Raw genomic sequence first — 24,161 nt, forward strand, 5'->3', positions numbered from 1 at the left:
TGAATTAGGCCTGGAAACAAAATGGAAAACTGTGAAAATGAAACAAGACTGGAGTGATACCCTACAAAACCCCACTCCAACCAGCATTCTCACTCCAGCGCTCTGTACCAGTTATAGTTTTTGGACACTCTTCAAGGGTAGCCTCATTGCATTGCAGTAATGTTACCACAGGATGCACCACCGTGGCAAAATCTTTTTCATTCAAGAAAGGCCACAGCTTACTCAGCAGTCAAAGCTAGTGGAAGGCACTTGTGACCACTGTTGACACTGGTTTACCCAACAGAAGGCCGGAGTCCAGCAGCACAGAATTTAGACTATCTATGTTCTATGACTTTCCTTAGAAGATCCATTTATTTCTTCTGTTAACAAAAAAACCCGCTCCCACTCCAATCAATATGATTAGGAGGATCAAAGGGCATGTTGATTTTAAGATCCTGAAAGCGTTAAGTTCAGCAATAATTTTTCTCGGGGGTGGAGGGGCATTGTTCCCACAAGCATCATAAGCACTGGTGGAGAACGTACGCTCAGTTGTGTACCACTGAAGAAGAGCACATGTGCTGCCTCTGGACCTGCTCATTTGTTAGCCTCTTACCTCTCCATCCCCCAAGTTTCAACCCAGAGTGAAATCAGATCTCCCCCATTCTTATCTCTCTTATCTATTCCCCTCACTACTGGCAGCAACAAATGACTAAATCTGCAGGATCATATGTTTATCTGACACAAGAAGATATAATGCTTCAAGTTTTATTTCACAGCCAGGGACACTCCATGTTCATATAAATGCAGGATCGCCACTGTTCAGTTACTGTTGGGGAGTAGGGGGCAGGTAGTAAGTGAACACTTTCACTGACATCAAGGAAAGAAGGAGCATATCCCTGATTACTCCTGATACGGAGTTTTAAATAAATTTCTATCATCATAAGAGGAGCCAAAAGCTTCCCATTTCCAGGTAAGCATCAGTGCTGAAGTAAAGAATGTGTTCTGTAAAGAGAAGAACCTTCCAAATCAGCTCTGTTTCTGCACAGGTAAGAGGAAAAAAGTCACAAACTGTTACTATAGCTGATCAGTCCTACATTGTTTGAATAGTCTTACAAAGATACAAAAGTAAAGCAAAAAAGGAACCTTTAAAGATATGACACATTTGGACCAGAACAGCTTTATACTGGGATATATTTTTAAAAATTAAACCTGTGTTCTTTACAGGAGTTTATACCTAGTTTTGGGTTTAGGGAGGATGTGAGTACTACTTTTGGAAAGAGGAAATAGCAGTGCTACATTCAGAATACAGTGGACTTGTAAGCTACTTGATCTTTATACCTGGTATATAAAATTGTAGGTGTAATAGGCTTAATTCGTTCACAGTTCAAAAGCTTCGTTCTCAGCTCATTCATTTCAGCGTCTCTGAACTGCAACTCAGACTGTATTGACTGTAACTGAAAGAATAAATTACTTGCTATTAGAAACTCCATGCTTGAAGGAAACAACGAGCACTCGGAAAAAGAGACTCTATAGCGGAGATGTTACTGTGGGGATTTCTTTAAAAAATCAGTAAATTAATTAATTCCAACTGGGAAATACTGAGTGTTTCCAATTCTAAGCTTTTCTTTACTAGCACATGAGGGCCTGGGGCATATCAACAGCTTTGCCAACGAAATATCAACAAAAACATTATTGTACCAATTCTGCAAGCAGGAATAGCTGCACAGTTTTCTAGGACTAGACTATTTCACATTAACTGACACTAGAAATGTTAATGAGAATTAGGTAGTACTTTTTTTGAGAATTCCTTTTCCTTTTCTCTTAAATGCTGGTCTTTCTCCTCTTCCAGTAGGATGTGTGATTTGCGCTGTTCCTCCACAGTAGATTCCATCTGCTGCATTGAGTCCCGTAAAATTCTGATTTCTCCATTTTTAATAAGGATTTCATCTTGCATTTCTTGCACCTGCAAAATTCACACATACACCCCAAATCATGCAAAATTAACACTTATTTATAAGCATTACCTTTTACTGGCAACAATTTAACAATATCTGTTTTTTTAAATAAAAATAACCTTGTCCTTCTCATTAGTACCCCTCTTCAAATTGGTACACACATTTTACCCAGAAGCAGAGAAAGTGGCCCCAAATGTCAGCCAGACAACTCTTCTCCCCCTACTTTTGCTTTAACACTTCATCCTGCTTGAAGCAACCACCAACAGTGCACACCATATTTTACTGCTGTTATTACTGCAGAAGCAAATTTTAAAACAGCAAGAAGGAGGTTGTTCTCTTTGATTATTTCTCTGCTTGTAGATAACATATAAACTGGTTGTTGTTCTCATTTTATGTACAACTTCAGAGGGCTTAGAAGGGTGCTCAGGATTGCACTAGAAGAAATACAGCAACATGCCTGAGGACATCAAGCCAAGTCATAGCTGAGCACACTTGAACTCAGGCCTCCCAAATTTAAACCCAACTTTCTGTCCATAAGAAGATAGCATGCTTGTTCCTTTTATTGTCAACACTGGTTCAGGATGCTGAGTCTAAGATGGTAATGATCTTCCTATGCCCTCTTTTAGATTTTTATTTAGTTGGGGTGGGACTAAAGAGAGGGACACATTTATGCATTGTGCAGTATATGAACATCCCTTGCTGCTCTTTCTTCACCTAGAGTGTGCATACGAAAATAGACAGGTTTAGAAAGTGACATATGAGAATACTAACATGATGATGTATTATGAGAGCCTTCTATATACATTACAAAACTGCAATCTTATGCTAAAACGTAATTCACTGAAGACAAGGGTCTGTGGGCTTTGCCTTCACAAACTGACGGAGGCTACAGTCCTTTGACTGAGGAACAATTACTTGAGAGTAAGTCCAGGTGAACTCTGTGGGCCTTGTTTCCAAGTAAATATGAATAAAATACACTGCTAAAAAGATTAAGGTTACAGGACTGGCCACACTTACATGGGATTAAATTAAAGGCAGTGGTACTTACTTCCAAGTAAACATGAATAAAACTGGGCTGCATATTAGGAAGAGCTATTTATTTCAAACAAAGGAACAGAATCTAGTAATATAATCAAGAACAAGCCCTGAGTACTTCCATTCTAACAACCATCTCTCCATACACTAATCATATTTGCACAGAGATTATGCAGGTTGCGTCAGGCAAATATAGCAGCTGCTTCTAGATAAGTGACAGATTCACTCGTTCACTGAAGATGTGATGCTTTCCAATATGCATCTGGGTCAAACACCTTGCCTGACTGTGTATTTATCAGAACTGAGGGCTGTGTCTACATACCCTTGTCTCACTATCCCCTTCTCTTTCTTTTCTAAATGAAGAATCATTCCAGCTAAGCGATGTACACTCTCCAGCATAGAGATGTGCTAGAGCACAGCAGACAGCAGCAAGGGTGAGTTAGGAAGGAAGAGGAGAAAATTAACTGAGAAGAGAGAAGAACAAGATTGAAGCAACCCAAATGTCAAAAGGGGGGGGGGGTGAACAAGAAACTGGTAAGAGAAGGAAACAAAAGATAAAAAACACACCTCTAAGAATCCTGTTTGCTTCTCCTCCACTTTGGAAAGAGAGAAGCAAAGGATAGGAGAGTACACTCAACCTTTCCAACCCACTGCTTTCCCCCTACAACCCCTTCCCCCAAACCATATTAGCTAAATCGAATATGGAAAACCAGATCGATGTATGTATGTGTGTCAAAAACCGGTTAAAGGCAGAAAAATTAAGCACAGGCCCTCTCCCCACCCACCTACATCTTCTCCTTGACAAGTTGCATCTCCCTATCATCTTGAAGTAAAGCAGCAGGAGCTGGGTTTCCTAGACCAACATTTCTTGCTGAACATGCAGTTTAGCTCTCTCAGGGCACAGAAAGAGGAGAAAAGAAAACAACGGGAAAGTAGGGAACGAGAAATGTACAGGAGGAATAGTGAACAGTTTTGAGTGAACGTTGGGTGAAGGGTTTCAGGGAATATACATTTATGAATATAGATTTATTATGCCCTGACCTAGATAGCCTAGGAAAGTCTGATAGCCTAGACAGACCAGGCAAGTTTGTTCTCTTTAGATCTGAGGGCCAAGCTACAAGTGACGAATGACACTTGAACGGCAAGTGGATTGTGTGGAGCGCAAGTGAACAGGGAGAAATACACTTGCCGTTCAAGTGTCATTCGTCACTTGTAGCTTCGCCCTCAGAAGCCAAGCAGGGTCAGCCTTGGTTAGTAATTGGATGGGACACTTCCAAGGAAGACCAGAGTTAAAGAAGCAAGCAATAGCAAACCACATCCGTTAGTCTCTTGCCTTGAAAACCCCAGCAGAGGATCGCCCTAAGTCAGCTATGACTTGATGGCACTTTCCTCCACCACCCACACATTTATCATACTTATGCACCTCCTTGTATGCCAAGATTTACACCTCCATTTTGTCCGCATTAATTTCCAAGTAAGTCCCCCAGATGGCAATGAAATTTACTTTCAAGAAGGGTGCTAACAATTCCAACCTTACGCAACGGGTCTTTTGAAAACATCTAGTTTATTCATTTGTATTCTGTATTATTTTCAACACATGGGATCTAATAGTTAATTGTTTCACATTTTAAGAATGAGAGCATGAAGAATATCAAGTATTTTACCACGGCTACTCCCACTACCTTTTCAATTTTATTCAAACTAGCTCGACTCTGCAAAGGTACAAGCAACAGATTTTTTACTTTCTAGTATGAGTAGAGAGCACACAGCTGAATTATTATTATTATTATTGTTGTTATTATTATTATTATTATTATTATTATTATTATTATTATTATTATTATTATTATTATTATTATTATTATTATTTTGCAAAATGGTCACCTGTCTATATCCATATTTACTGATTTCACAAAGCATAAATAATTTATACTGTTTTGAGGTATTAATGAAAGATTTGCTTTCAGGGAGGCATTTGCCCGGGTTAGCCACAATGCATGACTGAGTTTAGTTCAAAAACTTATTTGTAAAACAGGAAGTCTAACCTTTCTTTTAGCTTCCTCATATTGCGCTTGAAGAGTTTCAAGTCTCAATTTGTCTTTGGATGATGTTTCCTCTGTGCTGCACCCTGCTAAGAGAAATCATTGTGATCTCAGAAATTGACATAAGTAACATATTTTTTAAAAAATAAAGGCTACAAACTTACAATTAGGGATGTGCATTTTGGATTTGATATTCCTTTAAAAATACTAAATTTTACCTGATTTGGTAAAATTCAGTATTACCAAACTCAAAAGGGAGTATTGAATCAGATTTCGTATTCCTGAACTCAAGTTTACTGAATTAATTCAGATTAATTTGGTACACTTCAGTAATAAAAGCTGGGCTGTTCCTTTGCTAAGGAACAGCAAAGAAACACTGCTTCCTGTCTTTTTTTACTAGATGGGAGGAGGGAGAAGGGAGGGGTGTGTGAGTGATAGGGAAATTTCTTTAATAGTACTCTGCTGCCAATTATAAATTTCCCTTCTACCACTTACCCAAATATAATGCAAGAAACTAACCACAGTGATACAAAGAAAGAAGAGTTTTATTGTTACACAAAACTAAGACATATGAGGTTTCTGGGGCCTATGTGTACTGAGCTACCTGATCCTTATGCCTAAATACTTTAATGCTAAATTGTTTACAGAACAAATTGTTTACAGAATCAAAAGATCAAAAAGGTTATTACAAACAATTCATTTAGACTTCATCTTACAAAGAATGATGGCATCATTACTGTGAGTGACAAGATACAATCAAAATACTTAATACAAATAAGAATCCTTTCTGGTTCCTTGTGGTAAGGTCAGAACATAAACAATCTGCAATATGAAGTGTCCAAGGCCAAATGTGAAACCCTTATTCCAGATAAAAATTGCTTATAGTTATGTATCTACAAAGTTGTACAATGTCATATTGGCCCACAGCACAGCAACAATCACAAGAGACATGGAATGTGCTGTTTAGGAGTTTTCCATAACGTTCACATACCAGGCAAAATTTCTTGCTCACAAAACTAAAATGGTAGGGGTCTTTATTAAAAATTCCCTAACAGTGAGGCAGAGGCAAAAGGGAGGGGGAAGGAGGAATGACTGGCCAATCCTTGCAAGAGCTCTCCTTCTCTGACCAATGGGATTCTCCAGAAGGAGAGTGCCTTTTCAAAACTGCCCTGCAAGGAATTAAATAGGTAGGCTTGCCTCAGAACAGCCTACATTTTGTGTGGTCTGAGATCCTGCCTGCTGCTGGCTGTGGACACTCTCTCCGTGGTCTGGTCTGGCCTGGCCTGGCCTGAGCTGCTTTGGACTCAATGTAGACTGTGACTGGGTCCTGCTCACAAGATTTTTTCTGTCTTTGGGAGCAGGAGGTTGGCCTGGTGTCTAGGAGGGAACAAAGGTGGGGGGAGGGGAAAGGGGTTTTTTAGTTTACAATTTAAAAGCTGGTTTTTTTCTGTGTGTAGGGGAGCACTTTGATTTGGCTTTTGTGTGTGCAGGATACTTTGGTTTGGCTTTTATGTATTAGTGTTAGTGTTCATTTTGCTGTTCTACTCAGGGAGATTCTTCTGTTTTATTGTGTTATTGGGGTGCTTTATTTGCTATTTTATAATTTCTTTCTGTTTATTAGATTAACTTGTTCTTCTGAGGGAGTGTCTGTGTTTTTCTTTGTTGTGGGTATTTTGTTGCTGTTCCTTTTTGCTTTGGAAGGGGGCTGTTTTCCCCTATTGTTGGGGCTACTCTTTCTTTATAGAAGTTTGGTTGGTGTTTCTGTTCTCTGTTGGCATAGAGGTTTGGCTTGGTGTATTGGTTGGTTGGTTCTTCTGGGGGGATGTTTGTTGGGGTGCTGCTTGGTTCAATTTTACCTAATGGTATTTGGGTGTACTTTGGGTATTCAGAGAGGGTCATGTGAACTTCTAAAAAGAGTTTTTAAGATAAGCTAGTTGTAGGTCTCATAAAACAAAACTTAATTAGCTTTTAGGGATCAACAGGGTTCCTGCCTTTAATAGGAATTAAGAAGGGTTCAAGTGCGTTTGTGTTCTACTTCAATTCTATAGATAAATAGGTCACCCATTAGTGACATTTATCTAGGCTTTCCCTGCCCACCTCTGGCTCCCTTGGAGCCGGGCCAGGTACATTAGAAGTAGGGGTTTTTTTTCATAGACTCACCTGTAGATTGGGATTCAGGGGTAGCTTGATTCTTGAAGAGGAATTCCGCTTCTTGCCAGTGAAATGACATACCTAAATAGGGCCTTTTAAAAAGAGATTTGTGCATCCGTCTCCAGGTTTAAACCCACAAATCAAGCTTTCAGAGTAGGCAAGTAGGTTTTAAAAGAAACTCTCATTTTTGGCTAAGTGGGTTGGTAATTTAAGAGTGACAGGAGACCAAAGAAGGGCCCTGAGGGAAAGGCAAGTGATAAGACTAGAGGGGTGGAGGAGAGGACTGCAGCTCTCTCCACATCTGTGCAGAGGAGGCCCACCCCAGCACAGCTGCTGTTCAGTAGCCTGGCTTCTGGTGACGGCAAGAGGGTTCGCATGGCCCTCTTTCCTGAGGCAGCTGCAGGGGCACCACCCAGAAAAATTGTTCTCTTGCCACTGGGATAGGAAGTGTTAGAGAGAGATTTTAGGGAAAGTAGAGAACAATACACCACGTGTCACAGAGGGAATCTCACAGAAACATCCAAATGAAACTACAGAATGCTTTTGTGTAAAATAATGTATGTAATGTGTTATTCTAATGTTAACTTGTTCCTCATGCGCCAATGATAAAAGCTGCTGCAGAGAGAGAATTACGTGGGTACTCTCAAGTACCTCACTGTCAGTTTCAGCCTGAAGCCACGTGAGTGGAATCCATCTTATGCAACTGTGCTTGCTTGCCAGTGCCTTGTGCCTGTGCTGGATACTGTTTGGTTCTGTTCTGTGGTGTTTCCCCACTGGATGATCCCAGTGTCTGGCTGCTGTGAATGACACTAGTTCTCTTGGGCTAAGTCACAAGAGTGTCCCTTGCTACAGTTTGGTTTGGGTAGAATGGATGTGATTCTCTGATGTGAAGTTGGTCTCATTGCTTCACTTTGGTTTGAAGGAAGAGTTCTACTCCCTTGCTTCAGTTTGCTTCTAGTTGCAAGACTTTCTCTTGCTTCATTTTGGTTTTGGTGATTCTCTGGTGTGATACTGGTCCACATAGAGAACAATGGAGGGTGGCTGATCTGCCTGCTCAGGGGGCGCTGGGGTTTTGAGAGGGCGTCAGCTTGGTTCTGTTGGGTTTCCCCGAGGAGGAGCTTGCATTTGGGAGTGTGCTTTAGCTGTGGCACCCTTACCCTGTTTGTATCTGCTCCTGGGAAAGAACTTGTAAAAGTTCTCATCATTGGGAACAATGGAGAGTGGCTGGTCAGCCTGCTCTGAGGGCGCTGGGGTTTTGTGGGGGAGGGGGGGCATCAGTTTGGTTCTCTTGGAATGACTGGTGTGGAGCTTGTATTTGGAGCTTGTATTTGGGAACATGTCTCTGGCTACAGCAGTCTTGGTCCATGTGTTTCTTTAGTGGGAGCCAGCTTGGGTTTTTTTTCCACAATAGGAACAAATGGAATGGCTGGGGGCACCTTGTTCAGGGGCCAACAGAACTGGGGTCCAATCTCCCTGAAACCTGAAGGGTCTTTAGAAGACAGTCAGGAATAGGTCCTCTGAAAATGTGGTGGGTTGTGCTTGTGAAATGCTACCCCCAGCCCCCTGGATAGCCCCCAAATTGTTTTCCCCATAGAGAATAATGGAGATTGGAGGTGGCTGGGGACACCTTCTTTGGGGGGCCATAAAGTGGACCCCCGGGGCTAATATTTATGAAACTTAGGAGGGGGGGTCATTAGAAAACAATCAGGAGTAGGTCCCTTGAAAATTTGTTGAAATTCAGTAAAAAAAATGACCCTCACCCAGGCCACCGGAAAAAAACTGAATTGAGTTTCCCATAGGAAACAATGGCCAAATTTCACCAAATTTGCTCTGTAATACCAAACCAAATTAGAGAATAAATTCAGTACTTGGGGAATACCAAATTTCCCCCCCAGGTCAATATTATGAAACCAAATGTACAATTTTTTTTCCTGTGCACACCTCTACTTACAATCTATCCCTACATAAGCTCAGTCAAGCAAGCAGAAGAATCAGCATAGAGCTCAAGGAAGCCCTCCTGTCCCACTGGCATTCAGTGCAAACATGCCAGGTCATTACCAGGAAGGAAAGACCAGGTGCATTACCCATATTTTCATCCAGCTCTCCTGTTCACAATGGCCTAGTGTGCTGCTGTACATGCACACCGGGGGTGGGAGGCGGGGTAGTCTATTGAACCCCATGCCAATCCATCCACCTGTGGGGCTGTCATGCTTTCTTACAAAATCCCACAAGAACAAGATACATTCCACAACAGAACAGTAACACAGCATTTTATACTCAAGTCATTAGAAAAGTATAAAAGTTTTGGTTACAGAAAAGATAATTTTAAAACAATAGAATTTGAGTCCAATGGCACCCTAGAGACCAACAAGAGCTTCAGGGTATAAGTTTTGAAGAGTCAAAGCTCCATTCTTCAGATAAGAACATAGCTTTGACTCTTCAAAGCTTATTCCCTGAAAATCTCAGTGGTCTCTTAAGGTGCCACTGGACTCAAATCCTGCTGTTCTGCTGCAGACCAACACAGCAAACTTTTAAAACAATTAACTTTACACCTTCGGCAACCTTTCAATGCAGTCTTTAACCAGGCTCAGAAGTCTGAATGAAAGATACTGAACTAGATCTAGCAGAATGTTTCCATAGGTGAGAGAGATTTTCACCGGCAAAGTGCAACTTTCTCACCCCAAATGTCTCAGTCCAAAAACGTCCTCCCCCAGCATTTCAGTGGTTTCTTTGAGCTGCAGCACTGGGGGTGGGGAAGTGGGGGAAACAGAGATGAGAAAGTTTTATTCCATACGTAGAAATCCTTTGCCCACGGAAATGCTCTGCTGGATCCAAGCCACTCCCCTCTATCCGTGATCTGGTGCATTGTTAAATGCACTTAAGTCTCACTGGTTTCCAGGCAAATGGAAAACATGTGCAAATGGGAGCATGGCTGTCATTTACAAGGAGCAACAATTAAACTGGCAGATTTCGCCTCTAGTTTTCAAGGAGGTAATACTATAAAAATTTCACATATCACCAGAACAAAGTTATTATTTGTTACAGTGCACTTTGGCCTCTGACCAGCTTTCAGCATTGTTCAAGTATATGAGAAAACTAACTTCCTATAGCTCCCTTAATTCTCCAAAAATATCTGCATTCTTGTTTGATAGTGAGATGTTCCTGCCGTTGCTATTAGAAAGTGTTATGGGGTGGGGGTGGTAGGAGATGAACAGGCAAAGGTCAAAAGCAAACAATTATTTGCTGAAAATAAATTTAACTTGGTAAGGAAGCTGGGCCTAATTTTGGAAGGCCCATTCCTATTTCATGTCCCATGAGTGTATGAGTGCCCACACACGCACATGGCAAGAGCTGGCTCACACATGAAAGTGAGTGCAAATACTGGATGAGTGCAAATACTGAGGTGACTTGTATATATAAATAAGCCACCACAAAGAGAACATTTCAATTGCATCTTTGACACATAATGTTTATCAGTGCTGTCACTTCAAACATTTAGCTAGCAGACTTCAAGCGCAGAAAAAGGAATCCAGTCATATACATCCATGGGTGGACTAGTCCTAAAGTTCTTAGAACTATAGCATTGAAAGATTCAGAGATGTTCACATACGTAAAAGCGTGTGATTGTGCGTGTGTGTATACATATGTTTAATAAATATAGTATTTAAGCATGTTCTAGAACTCCTGACTTCTAGGTTTATTTCTAATTTGCACTCCCTGCAAAATCAGTAAGTTCATAGATACCGAGATTTATGGATAAAATTCTGCTTATTTAGCCACATGTTTGGTGTTGTGTAACAAGTTTTTCCCCTCTATAATCTTCTGAACTAACAACCATGAATATAGACACAAACCCATTACTCACTCCATGTTGCAAACTGCACTCAGACTGCACGTACCAATTTGGGCTTTTCTGCCAGTGATGAGGGCAACATTTGATTGCTTCATGTGATCAGAGGATTTGCTGGTGTTGTTCAGTGGGGAAGATAGCCTCGCATTCCGCTCAGATTTCACAACATTTGTTTGCAAAGCAACATTTTGCGTCAATGCCTGGGATGCAATAATATCTATTTCCTCCAAGTCATCAGCTGTAAAGTCATCACTATCCCCAAAAGGATCTTCCATTTCTTTCTGCTCATTAGGAACAAGACTTTTGTAACGCTTGTTTGGTGGAAAGCCATCTCCATGGTTTCCAGTATTAGTCTGATTTGCAGCTCCCTGGAAAAATGGAGATGAAGCAGGAATTTTTGCCTGATCCACGCCGTATAATAGAGAGCTGTTTCTCTTCTTGTTCCCAAATAAGTGGTTCACTGACATTCTGCATTAGCAATTACCCTGGCAAATACAGAGGATACAAAAGAGTTTAAAGATGAAGGAATCTTAAGGCATCCTATTCCTCTTCAAAATCTCAGACTCTCTCTCCCTCTATTCAGATTACCTTTGACAATGTAGAATTGTCTCTGTTTCACTGAATCTTTTCTAGACCAAACAGAAACTATAATTAAGAGAACTGCTCCATTAGAGAAAATAATCCAAAAACAATAGCAGGACAATACCAAAAATAAGAGTACCAAAATGTTTAAGTAATGATTGTTTAACAGGTTCACTGTAGGATATTTCAGACATTCAAAGGGTACTTGTCTTTATAAAACTTTTAAAATGAAATGCTTAACTAATCATTCTTATTGAGGATCATCATCAAAGATTGTCCCGGTTTCTAAAAGTGCATATTAAATAGCAATGCAATGCATCTAAAAGACTGGCGATAGAAGAAGACTGTGGGTACCTAGGATTGCAATTAGAGTTTGAACATTTGTAATACGAATTTTCACATGCAGCATCCTATTTAATCTGTTGCCATGCACGATGATGTCACAAGGTATCGAAAGTATATGTCCCCTCACAAAACCCATGCCTTTTACACTGCAATCATTTGCAGAGCTTCCAGTCTAAGCCTGCTGAATTCAAATGTTCAGTCAATCTCATAACTTTAGGAGCATGCTCACTATGCCTGCACTTTTATATTTGATCTTATTAGCTTGTCCTTCACCCATCACCCAGCACTGCACCCTTCCATTTATTTATATGTATTACCTTTTCTACATTCCAACCTTCTTGCATATATACAGGTAAGCCACAATAAATTAGCTAGTAATAGAAGGGGGTCTTTGTCTTTTTTGCTGCACACACTAATCTTTGGGGTTGACCAGGAGATCTAACTCCGCCAAAATTCTATATAACCGTACCTGCGCTTGCGAAAGGATGGGAATAGGCGAAAGGAGCAGATACGGTCACACCGCAGGCTCCTTACCTGCAGCCTGGGAAGCTACACTCTGGCAACGCCAATGGTGACTTGCCAGGGGAACGGGCGAGGGAAGCCGCACAGAAAAGAAGAAAACACATCCCCGGCATGACCGCTTAGTTTCTTCCCTCCCAACCTACTCGCGGAATAGTGATCAGCTTGCCACCCTCTACCAACCAATCAATGGCCTCCACTCTAAACGTCCGGTTAGCTCTATGGAGGAAGAACGTGGAAAACCGAAGAAAACGTTGAAGCGCAATGTAAGGTTCTCAGCAATTGGTTAATCGAGATATTTCCTGTCTCTCTGTGTCGATTAGCCGGATGTATTCTGAGGCAAAAGGCAGCCAAGGAGAACGGTTCTTTTGTCTGCAAACCGGATTTCCTGGTCACGTCTGGTTAGAGTGGTAAAACTGGCAAGCAACTGCTTATAAGAAAAATCTGACCCTTTGTCGTTGCACCGAATTGGCGGCATCGTGTTTCTTCCGTTACCACCCCAACGGCAATGTAGAAGCGTATACAAGATTATGCTCACGTCTTCAGATGTCTGACATTTTAAATCCGTTTTCTGAATTGCTCTGCAAACGTTTCGTATGCTATTGAGGAGATATGCTGCCCAGTATTATGATTCCTATATTGCAAAATGGGAAGGTGAGGCAGAAAGCTATTACACACACATTGTGGACTGATAAATTCAGGTGGGTAGCAGTGCTGGTCTGCAGTAGAAGAGCAGAATTCGAGCCCAGCTGCATCTTAAAGAGTCCAACTAGATTTCCAGGGCATGAGCTTTGGGGAGTCAATGCTCCCTTTGCAGATATAAGGAGCTGGAAAAGGTAGGAGTCTTTATAAAACCGGGGGGGGGGATATTTTAAATTTAGAGTGTCAGGAAGCTAGCATGATAAACCAGGGATGCAAAGTGCAGAAAATTAGCATCTGTAGTGCGAGAAACATGTTTAAACTGAGGGACGGGAGGGTGTTCCATTATTCCAAATTTACAAATAAACTTAATTTGAGCAATCTTGTGGTAATTTCCCTTTGAAGTTTCTCTGAGAATTGCAGCTTTTCGGCCAGTAATGAAATGTCCTGGAAGATTAAAATGTTCTCCCACTGTTTTTTGAATGTTGTGGTTTTTGATGTCAGATTGATGTCAGTTTATTCTTTTGCATAGCGACTGACCTGTTTGACCAACATAGAATGTGGAAAAGCATTGCTGACGCTGGCATATATAACACTAGAAAATGAACAAGTGAACAAACCTGAGATGGTATAACGAGTGTTGTTGTCCAATAATGGTGTTGCTAGAGTAAATATGAAGACAGAGCTGGCTTTTGTGCTTTTGCAAGCCCTGGTCCCAGAGTTCATGTCCATGTTGAGAACTGCATTATTGTGAGTGAGGAGTTTGTTACAGTTGGGGGGGGGGGGGACTGTCTGTTGGCAAGAAAAGGTTTGCCTCTACATGCTTGTGAGAGAGCAGTATCATTGTCCAGCTTAGATTGCAGGTAATTAATGATGCATTGTAGTGGTTTGTGCTGGGAGCTGTATGTGACTACCAGTGGTGTTCTGTTGTTGTTTTGTTTGGCTTAGTTTATCTGTTTTCTTACTACATCCAATGGGTACTGTAAATTCTAGAAATCTGTTGTAAACCATGCAGGTGAGAATATATGTCAGCAAATGTAGTTGTAGTGTATAGCTTGGTTGTAGACAATGGATTGTTTTGGTGAGTTTAGGATGGTTATTGGAGGCATGTAGATATGTCTGGTGATCAGTAGGTTTCCAGTATAAGGTGGTTTTAATGCTTCCATCATGTATTTGTACAGTAGTGTCTAGAAAATGGGAGCTTTGACTCTTGGAAGTTCATACTCTGGAAATCTGGTTGGTCTCTAAGGTGCTACTGGACTTATTTTGTGCATCAATAATACTGTTGACTTCTTTGAAGCAAGCAAAAAAGCACTGGGTGCCTGCCCTTCCTTACCACTGAACAATAACATTCGTCTGCACACTTGGGATAGGTTTCGGATCCAGACTAAGTTTTCCACTAACAGAAGAGGAAGGATTAATTTCCACCAATTCCCTTCCTGCTGCAGATCCCTGATTTGCTTCTTCCGCTGCCCCTGAGCCCCGTCCCCCAGGAGCAGCATTTCAGGGAGCTCGGTGGACTGCAGCAGGAGGGGGGGAGACAGGAAATTTCTGTTCTACTGACGGAAGTGCCTTGTGTGAGTGGAAAATTTAGTCTGGATCCAAATCAAAGTTTCAAATCAAAAACCTTGAGTAAATATGCTTGCCAACCTCTAAGTGGAGCTTGAAGTTCTCCCAGAATTACAACTGATCTCCAGATTACAGAGATCAGTTTCCCTGGAACAGATAGCAGTTTGGTGGGTCGACCCTATGACATCACGTCCCTGCTGAGCTCCCTTCCCTCCCCAAACTCCATCCTCCCCAGGTTCTGCTCCCACATTTCCAGAAATTTCCCAAAACAGTTGGTTGATCTACTTGAGGACCAAGTAGATTTGTTTTCATTGTCTTTAATTTATAAATTAAACCCTATCGGTAACAAGGAAGCAATATGGTCTGTTGACAGATTCTCGCCTGCACTCACTTCATGACATTACACTATCAAGACTTCAACTCTATGTACAGTTACTTAGGAGCAAATGCTATTGAATATGGTGGATTTAATTTCTAAATCAACAGTCCTAGGATTAGTTCAAAAGCATCAACAGTACTCTTCTTGTGTTTCAGCATCAACTCTAAGAAAAAATGTCCAGAAGTAGTTTACAATCAAACATTCAAAAAGGGTATGAAATGCAGGAATTTGAATACAAGCAAAATCAGATACAGAGCTGAAGACAATGCTGAAACAAAGCATAAGCTATTTAACACGACATATTAAACAATGCACTCTGCCCAGGCGAGCCTGATCTTGTTAGATCTCAGAAACTAAGCAGGGTCAGCCTTGGTTAGTAATTGGATGGGAGACCTCCAACAAAGAGGCAGGAAATGGCAAACCATCTCTGTTAGTCTCCTGCGAGAAAAACCCTGCCTGGGGTTGCCATAAGTCAGCTATAACTTGAGGGCACTCTCCACCACCATTTAACCATGCAGAAACTACTCAGAAAGTGTACAGTAGTACAGTCCACAGCCCTTGTCTTTCTGCATTATTTCCTTACAGTACAGCCCTTTTACCTGTGTAAAAAAAGCCATCCTAAATCATTCCATTTCACATAGTTTGTGGAAAGCCATGAGAATGGGGGCTTTTCATCAGGCAGGCCATTCCATAAGCTGGGGACCATGACAGAGAATGCACATGTACAGGTAATTGTTGGTTTTACCAATTTTATTTGAGGGTGACTCCTCAGAAGACCCCATTCAGATAAGTGAAACTCCCATAGCAGAGTATAGAGAGAGAGGTGGGCCTGTAGATATGAGGGACCAAGGCAATGAACGGCCTTGTGATAACTAAAACCTTCAATTGAGCCCAGTAACTGAGGGGTAGCTGATGACTGCAGAACAGGAGAAATATGTATGCTCCACCTAGATCCCAATAATAATGAAGATGCTATGTTCTGCATCAACTAGAGTCTCCAAGTTGACTTCAAGAGGAGAACTATGCAGAGTACATTAGAGTAGCCTCATTTTGACATTACTGTGGCATGGATCCAGGTGGCCAGATTGGCCATGTCAAGGTAGGGGGCCAGATTCCAGGCTAGACTGAGTTGGAATAAGGTCTCTTTTTTTGCAGCTGCATTAATTTGCTTTTCTAACAGCAGTGTTGGATCTAGTATAATCCCTTATGCTCTTTACCAACTCAGCAAGGGTAAACTGGACCCCATCAAAAGTGGGGAACATGTCCTTCAAGACCTGAGCCTTCCCAGCCAGCATCACTTCCATTCTGTCTGGGTTCAGTTTCAATTTGTTTGCTTTCAGCCATTTGACCACAGCTGTTGTAGCCAGCTACCCCCTTTAAGAACTATGGACTCTGTTACCAACAATCAGGGATTCTGCCATCTGTGCCAGCCTCCCCATTTTGGACTATGAACTCTGTTGTCAATGCCTATCTCCTGAACCAGAGACCCTGCCATGTGTGCCTGTTTCCTGACTGTATGACTTATGGACTCTGTCACCCCTGCCTGCCCTCTGCCTCCCTGGATTAGGGACTCTCTCTCTCTTGCCCTAAGACCCAGGCCAGCCCCGCAGGGCTCCGCCTCAGTACACATTTTGGCTATTTAAGCAAGCTCTGCCTGACAATACGTGCTTGGTGCTGGGTGCCGTGCCTAGTGCCTGGCGCCATGCTCGGCCAGGCGCTGCGCCCCATCCCCAACCCAGATGGCACTGTACATCACCCCCCCCCCAACCTCGCTGCTGGAATCTCTGCTCCTCACCATGATCTGGTAATGTATTGCCTCTATTCCATCGATCTCAAGTGGGTTCCTGCTAATGCAAATGTCTCTGTAACTCTTTCCAACCTTTATTTCTGAGTTCTTGTATGCCTGCTGTATGTAAGTGCTATGTCAGGCATATGCCACACTTTTAGTAAACATTATTTATTCAAGTATTAGCCTCCTCTTTCTTGTCTGAGTAATCTGATAGACTGACTCTGGTATAGTTGGTTAAGATCTGCGCTAGCTCAAGCCGAACTGCTTGCTAATTTCCCCTATAAAATAGCCATTCTGGTAACACTGTCAGGCAACAACCCAAGATCTCTACTGCATCACTCAGTGATTTGGATGATGTAGAGCTGGGTGTCTTCTGCATATTGATGACATCAAATTCCATAGATACAAATGATTTCTACTAAAGGCTTTGTGTCTTGTGAGATCCCACAAAATAATTCCCACAGGAACCTTTGAGCCCATTCCATAAGGAACAATTAAAACCAGTCCAAGACACATCCTCTGATACCTGCATCAGCCTCCAGACATCTCAACAGGGTGGCATGATCTACTATCAAAGATTGCAGATGGACCCAGGAGGAGCAACAAAGAATCACAGACTGTCTAGTCAGATGGAGGTCATCAACTAAAACCACCAGAGCCATCTCCATCTCATAGCCTCATCTGAAACCAGACTGAAAAGGCTCCAGAGCATAAAAATTATGCAAGAATATCCGGAGGTGCTCTGCTGTTGCTCTTAACCATTTTGCCTAGTAAGGGCATATTAGAAAAGGGATGATAATTGGCCCCATCCTTTTTGTGTAGGGATGGTTTTTTAGGTAGTGGACTGATAACCACCTCTTTGAGTGGCCAAGGGAAAGTTCCTTAAGTTAGTGACTGGTTTATGATAGATATCAAGGGCTCCTCATTTATCTGGTTCTTAAATGATCTTAGCAGCCAAGATGGGCAAGAATCTGCTCCACAAGTGGTGGCCTTTAGAGAACCCAGGATCCTATCAATATCCCTCACTGTGACCAAGTCAAAATGGTCCATAAGTGGACCAGATGATGTATTAAGCATTTCTTCCATCTCAGCTATATTACATTTGCCATGCAGATCAATATGTGTTTTAAGGGAAGACGTGAAACAAAGGGAATGGGAAAACTGGACTGAACAAGAATTTATATTATCCTGAAGAAATAAGTTTTGCATTGGAGGTCTCCACAATTCCTTGGGGGTTTCCAGTGTGCCTATTATGAAACATCCCAGGCTTGTCTAAGGTCTCTCTTCTCGTGGATACATACCTGTCTTTTACATTTTACAACTGTTAACTTACACTGGGACAAGATGTGTTTCTGAATCACATCTGTACAACTGTGTTTGTGAATCAGGCTATGATGAATCATGCTTCCTTTGGAAACCCCAGGGAGCAGCTTTATGTTTACATCAACATAAATAGCATCTATACACTAGATAAATCTATATATTTAGTTTGCTTCCATAGCCCACAAAGTTACAACATAATAACAAAGTTCATTTAAACAATTGTATACAGGACAATTTGGGATCCTTCAATACATTTCCAGGATTCTCAAGCTATGTGGTAGTTGATTCTCCTCTTTCACTACCACCACTAGCATCACACCACCACTTTCAGCTGTTCTCAACGTTTCTTCCTTCCTGGAAGGTATTTAATCCTCATCAGGCAGTTTGTAGCCCCCTCCCCCTTTGGTCTACATATAGTCACATTTTTTTTTTTGTAGGCTGGGAAGTTCCTGAGTTGGGACAGACCACTAACTCCTTATGGGTAACTCAGCCAGTGCAGTTAGATGCTGTGATGGCTGAATTACTTGTTGAATGCCAAACGTTATTGCAAAGCAGTAATAGTGCCATTCTTAACTGTTCAAAATACAATGTCGGCGATCCTTAGAATAGCCCCACAAGTTAAACCTTTTATATCCTCCTCCTGCATTCGGTTATGCTGGGATTGAAACTGGCGTGCCTAATGCTACTGCGTGATATTTCACCCACACGTTTCATATGGGTGGGTTGGGTTAGAAATTCTTCGCCTAACCTACGTATCAGGATTGTTTGGAGGCTAAAAGGGGAGAACAACGGCACGCTCCTTGGAACAAGGACGCGAGAAAAACAGTCAGCAAAAGTATCCTGAACTCCGTTTATTAGTAGCCTTGTTTTCAAATGATAACAGTAAGTAATGTCGACGATAATAATAATACCTTAAGATAATAAATGTATTTACGCTTTTCTCTTGATATTGCCCGGGTCTGCCCGGGACTCTACCCAGCCTTTGCTCCCCCTCCTTGCCCCACCTTTTCTATGAGTTTGATAAACACCCTATCGCGCACGTCCAGGGCGCTCTGCTGGGCTCTCTATCAGAAAGACGTCACGCCATTCCCTCCCTTCGCAAGGATTACTTCACCCAGGGAGTGTAAACACCGCCCCGCCGCGCCCCCCCCCCCGGAACTCGCCCAGCCCCGCTCGCCCCTCCGACTCCACAGAGAGCGTAAACAAACCCTTCCGGCGCTTCTCACTCAGCCTCTCTCCCTCTGTTCCCCCCGCCCGCCGCTGGTGGAGGCGGCAAAGAAGCTCATTCTTGCTCCATTGGTGGGAAGCCAAGCCCCGCCCCTCGCCCAGGACGGGGGGGGGGGTTGTCACCCACAGAGGTAAGGAACAAGGGCCTTAACCAACTCTCTTCACCGCTCCCTCCTTTGCTGCTCACGGCCAATCGCGAGTCGGGGGCTGTCCTCTATTGTCCAATCGGGAAGAGCGGTTTGGCGTCCTCCAGGGGGAACGCCCGGTATCTGTGATGTAGCAGCTGCAGGGCAGCGCTATTTGCTGTCGCTGGCTCCGCCCCTGCCCGTGAGTGTGTGAGCGGTGGGGGGGAGGGAGGCCGCCTCTTGTCTGCCTCTCTCGGTCTGTTTACTCCTCGCGCTTGGTCCCGGAGGCGGTAGCAGCGCCGAGCGGGTGGCAGGAACTGGGCCTGCGGCGCGGATCGGGATCCCGGGACCCCCCCATAGACACACACCGCCCCCCCCCCGCAACATCACAATCACTCCTCACGCGCCCCCTCCGCTGGAGCGGCTGCCAGCCTTCGCCCTTCCCGACCGCAGCGAGGGGAGCAGCTTGGTAGAGAGGCGAGAAAAGGCCAGAGAGAGCGAGTTGGGAAGGGCCATGAAGACGGAGATCTCCACGGCTGCCGGCTTCATCACTCGCCTCCTTCGGACGCCCGGTGGCATCGACGACGAGGAGCTGCGCTGCTTCAGCGAGTCCCTACAGGAGGCGCTGCGAGGTGAGGCGGCGGGCGGGCGAAGACGGGCTCCTCCGCAGTCTCTTCCGTGGAGTGTGGGGCAGTCTCGCCGCCGCCTCCAGAGGGAGGAGGAGAACCGACTGACCCGGCCACAGAGAGGAAGCGCGGAGCTGAGCTGCCCCCTCCCCTCGTCCTGGCACTCGCCAGACCTCCTCCCCCCCCCCGATCCCCGGATCGCTCGGCTCCCCTCAGGATCCCGATCGGTTCCCCAAGTGCCCCTGTGCCTCTTTGCTCCCCTGTCCGTCACAAGCGTCTCGAGCCGACGCTCTCCCTCCTCGAATGAGGACGGTTGCTTCTCCCCTCTTAAGAATTGGGGGGTGGGTGGGGGTGCTTAAGTGCACAAACAACACGCGCCCCGTGTTGACGTTGGGAGCCCCACAGCGCCGCCTCTTCTGGCTTTTCTCACACTGATGGAAGTCACGCACTTCGGGTGCCTGGATGGGTTTCTTCCTTTTCTCCTGTCGGTTTCGCCCATTTTTCCCTCCACTAATTTCCCTCCTCCCCCTCGGGCCCGCGTTCTGAGTCCCTGTACAGATGGGCAGCTGAAGGAGGGGAAGGGGCTGAGGCAGACGGCGAGCTGCCTGAGGAATTCCCCATTGTGCGGCTGTAACTCTTCCCCTCCCCCTTTGTTCCCATTCACAGACCACTATAAGCACCACTGGTTTCCCTTGATGCCGTCCAAAGGTTCAGGGTATCGCTGCATCAGGATCAATCATAAGATGGACCCCTTGATAGGGAAGGCAGCAGGCGTTATCGGACTGAGCCATGAGAGACTCTTCCAGCTCCTGCCCAGCGAACTAACTCTGTGGGTAGACCCCTTTGAGGTGTCCTATCGTATAGGAGAAGACGGTTCTATCTGTGTCCTCTACGAAGGCCCTCAGCCAGCAGTGAAGAACACTAAAGCTCTTGAGAGCAGGAGCAGCTGTAAAGAGGAGTGGAGAATTGGCAGAGCCAGCCCTTCCAAGAACTACAACATGATGACAGTTTCCAGTTAAAAATTAACTTGCCCTGTACAATGATGTATGTATGTATCCCACTTTGATAATGAAGTTAGATGGTGTAACTGATATGTTGATTTTCACCCTATAGTCATTAAAGTTGTAGTAGTACTGCCAAATTCTTCTGTTTTGTGGCCAAGGGCTAATGTATAAAAAAAGCAGTTCTTTAACTGTGTAATTTTTCTGGATTGTATACTGTAAATGAAATTGTACAGTCAAGATGATTGTTTTACAGAGTTATATTTTGGGAAAAAATCCTTGGCTATTTGTAATAAAAATGAAAGTAATTTAACTCTTTTTTTAAAAAAGCATGAATTATCTTTAAGGATCTTATCTAGATCAAACCAAGCCTGAATTCTCCCTAGAAGCCAGAATGACAAAACAGAGGTTATGGTACTTTGGTCACATTATTAGAAGGCAAGATTCTCTGGTAAAGTCAGTAATGCTAGGAAAAGTAGAAGGCAGTAGGAAAAGAGGAAGACTTAAAACAAGATGGCTTGACTCAATAAAAGAAGTGACGTCCTCCAGTTTGCAAGATCTGAGCAAGTCTGTTAATGATAGGACTTTTGGAGGTCTTTCATGCATAGGGTAGCCATTGGTCAGAGGCAACTTGACGGCACATAACACACACACAATGTCACCACCACCACCATCTCTGTACTTTTAGAACAATAATGGGGGGAGGAAGTAGGGAGGCAAGGCAGATGGGCAGAGGCTAGACATTCTACTCAATTGGCATTTTTCAACCTCTCCAGTGACTGGCTGCACAGACATTTTCAGGGTCATAAACATGGCTGCATGGAACAAATATTACTTGCCTAATGTAAATAGATAAAGGTAGTTCCCTGTGCAAGCACCGAGTCATTACTGACCCAAGGGGGGGAGGGGGATGTCGCATCATGACGTTTCTTGGCAGACTTTATGGGATGGTTTGCCATTGCCTTCCCCAGTCATTTACACTTAACCCCCAGGAAACTGGGTACTCATTTTACCGACCTTGGAAGGATGGAAGGCTGAGTCAACCTTGAGCCGGCTACCTAAATCTGGCTTCTGCCAGGATCAAACTTGGGTCGTGAGCAGAGCTTGGGCTGCAGTGGTGCAGCTTACCACTCTGCCCCATGGAGCTCTTTTTCCTAATGTAAATATCCAGAGTAATATTTATTCACAAACAGCTGTCAAGTATCAAATCAGATGTGTTATAGTGAAGCAATAGAAGTGCATGTCTCTTGTTCAGTAAAATACTTTTTTAATGTGGTGATACCGTAATGAATATTGGATAAAAATACCTATGTGAAAACAGACCTCTTCAAAGCATAATTGTTAAAGCTTTCCTGGAATCAAATGGGCTAGGGATGTTCTACCCTGATCCCAAGCATTTCAGGGAGAATTATTTTCATGTAATATGTGTAGGGCCAGGGTGTGATAGATCTATATCCTAATACAGTTTTAGAAGGTATGGGGTTTTTTTTACTATTTTAAAATAGGATTGAACTTTAAAATCATCTCAGAATTCATTTTAAACAGAGCCTCAAATGCAATAATTGCTTTGGCATCTATTTAGAGGCTAGGATCCAAAGAGCTTTCAGCATGGCTAGTAGATGACTTTTTTTTACTTTCCCCCATGCCTTGTTACAAAATGTTTATGAAGCTCTTCTCAGTTTTAAAAGAAGCTTGTAGGAGTGAAAAGGATGCTGTCCCAGAAATGCATCCAATTCTCCTTTTAGTAAGTATAATAGTTTGTTTTTTTCTTTAATTAGGTCATAATCTTTATTAGATATTCATAGGATTGATGCTTTGCTGTCAAACAGACAATATAAAAACCCCACAGTAGCCATCTTTTCAATCTTGCAGCTAGTGAAAGAGAACATCATGTTAGCATACCATCAACAAACGTTGCATCAACGCGGAAAAGGCAAGTCTGGGCAAACGTCACATAATTCTTCAGACTCTGGTGAACAAATAACTTCCTGTAAATCTGTTAGATTTACAAATACCTTAAATTTAACATTCATTCAGTTACAATCTAATAGCTATATTCCAAAAGGATTTCTCTTTAATAAAATTGATTATTGTAAAAAGCTAGAACACTTAACATATAATACAGTTTTAAAATGCAGAGGAGTTAGCCGTGTTAGTCTGTGCTACTGGACTCTTTTTAGTTTTAAAATGCGTCATGCATGTTCTCTGTTTTTGAATGGTGGTGTCCCTATTGTATTTTAATGGAACTTACTCTGAAGTAAATCCAGTGGCAAGTGTAGCTACTAGGAAATAAGTCTCAAAAATTTTATAAAATGGATATCCAAAGAAAGTTATTTATAAAGATGCTAAAAACCAGATTTGGGGGAACCCATTGAAAAGGAAGACATACTTTCAGAGAGACGTGTTAAAATTTGCTAGCTTCTTAAGTTTTATATTTGTAAAAAGAGTACATCAGTTTGATAAATAGTATTGCAAACTTTTCATAATAAAAATTATACTATAGAAAATTAAGACATTTCAAGTAAGCAATGCAACTGGAATTCAGATATTGATCGGACTTTTGCACTGTGATTTCTTTCTAATTGCCTTTTACAAAATAAAATTTTGGTGGGCTACGTCACCTGTACAGGAGATCAGGATTACACCTAAATTATTATATAAACATTTTTCACATATGGCACTAAAATGTAAGTTAATATATTTTGTAGACTATATGTCATGAGGTAATGTGTGAGAGAACATGGAGAAGAAATTAAATCTAGATTTTAGGGCTTATGTATCCCTGCAGTGATGGTGTAGTGTTTGCATTATGCACTAAGCATAAATAGTTTTGAACATCAAGTGTAAAAATTCCCATAATGATTTGTAGTTACTTGGACATGTATACTACAAGGACTTTTTAAAAACCCAAAATACACAGTTCTTTTTTTATGCCTTTTGTAAAATTAAGACAAACCTGTATTGTCTTTGGCACAGTATGTCCTTATTAAAAAGAATATTATTCTCCATTCTGTTTAGTGAAAAG

The 24,161-nt window shown here is 42.6% G+C and overlaps 2 protein-coding genes across 5 annotated transcripts in view; one reads left to right on the forward strand and one right to left on the reverse strand.

Annotated features, from left to right (window-relative positions):
• ATRIP (ATR interacting protein) overlaps window positions 1-12,670 on the reverse strand; it is a 26,256-nt gene extending 13,586 nt beyond the window's left edge. The window contains exons 1-5 of one of the 4 annotated variants that reach the window (XM_054978312.1): window positions 12,605-12,670; window positions 11,062-11,497; window positions 5,015-5,100; window positions 1,772-1,942; window positions 1,318-1,433 (exon numbers count right to left, since the gene is read on the reverse strand). In XM_054978312.1, coding sequence (XP_054834287.1) covers window positions 1,318-1,433; window positions 1,772-1,942; window positions 5,015-5,100; window positions 11,062-11,479 — 791 coding nt within the window. In that variant the 5' untranslated portion in view covers window positions 11,480-11,497; window positions 12,605-12,670. The other 3 variants (XM_054978311.1, XM_054978313.1, XM_054978310.1) reach the window with 3 other exon arrangements.
• Window positions 12,671-19,726: 7,056 nt separating this feature from the next.
• On the forward strand, window positions 19,727-21,449 carry LOC129329240 (protein BTG1-like). Its single transcript, XM_054978712.1, has 2 exons — window positions 19,727-20,141; window positions 20,802-21,449. The coding sequence occupies exons 1-2, from the start codon at window positions 20,024-20,026 to the stop codon at window positions 21,152-21,154; spliced, it is 471 nt and encodes a 156-aa protein (XP_054834687.1). The 5' UTR covers window positions 19,727-20,023; the 3' UTR covers window positions 21,155-21,449.
• Window positions 21,450-24,161: the final 2,712 nt, after the last annotated feature.

The sequence above is a fragment of the Eublepharis macularius genome, chromosome 4, assembly GCF_028583425.1.
Source record: "Eublepharis macularius isolate TG4126 chromosome 4, MPM_Emac_v1.0, whole genome shotgun sequence".
Lineage (NCBI taxonomy): Eukaryota > Metazoa > Chordata > Lepidosauria > Squamata > Eublepharidae > Eublepharis > Eublepharis macularius.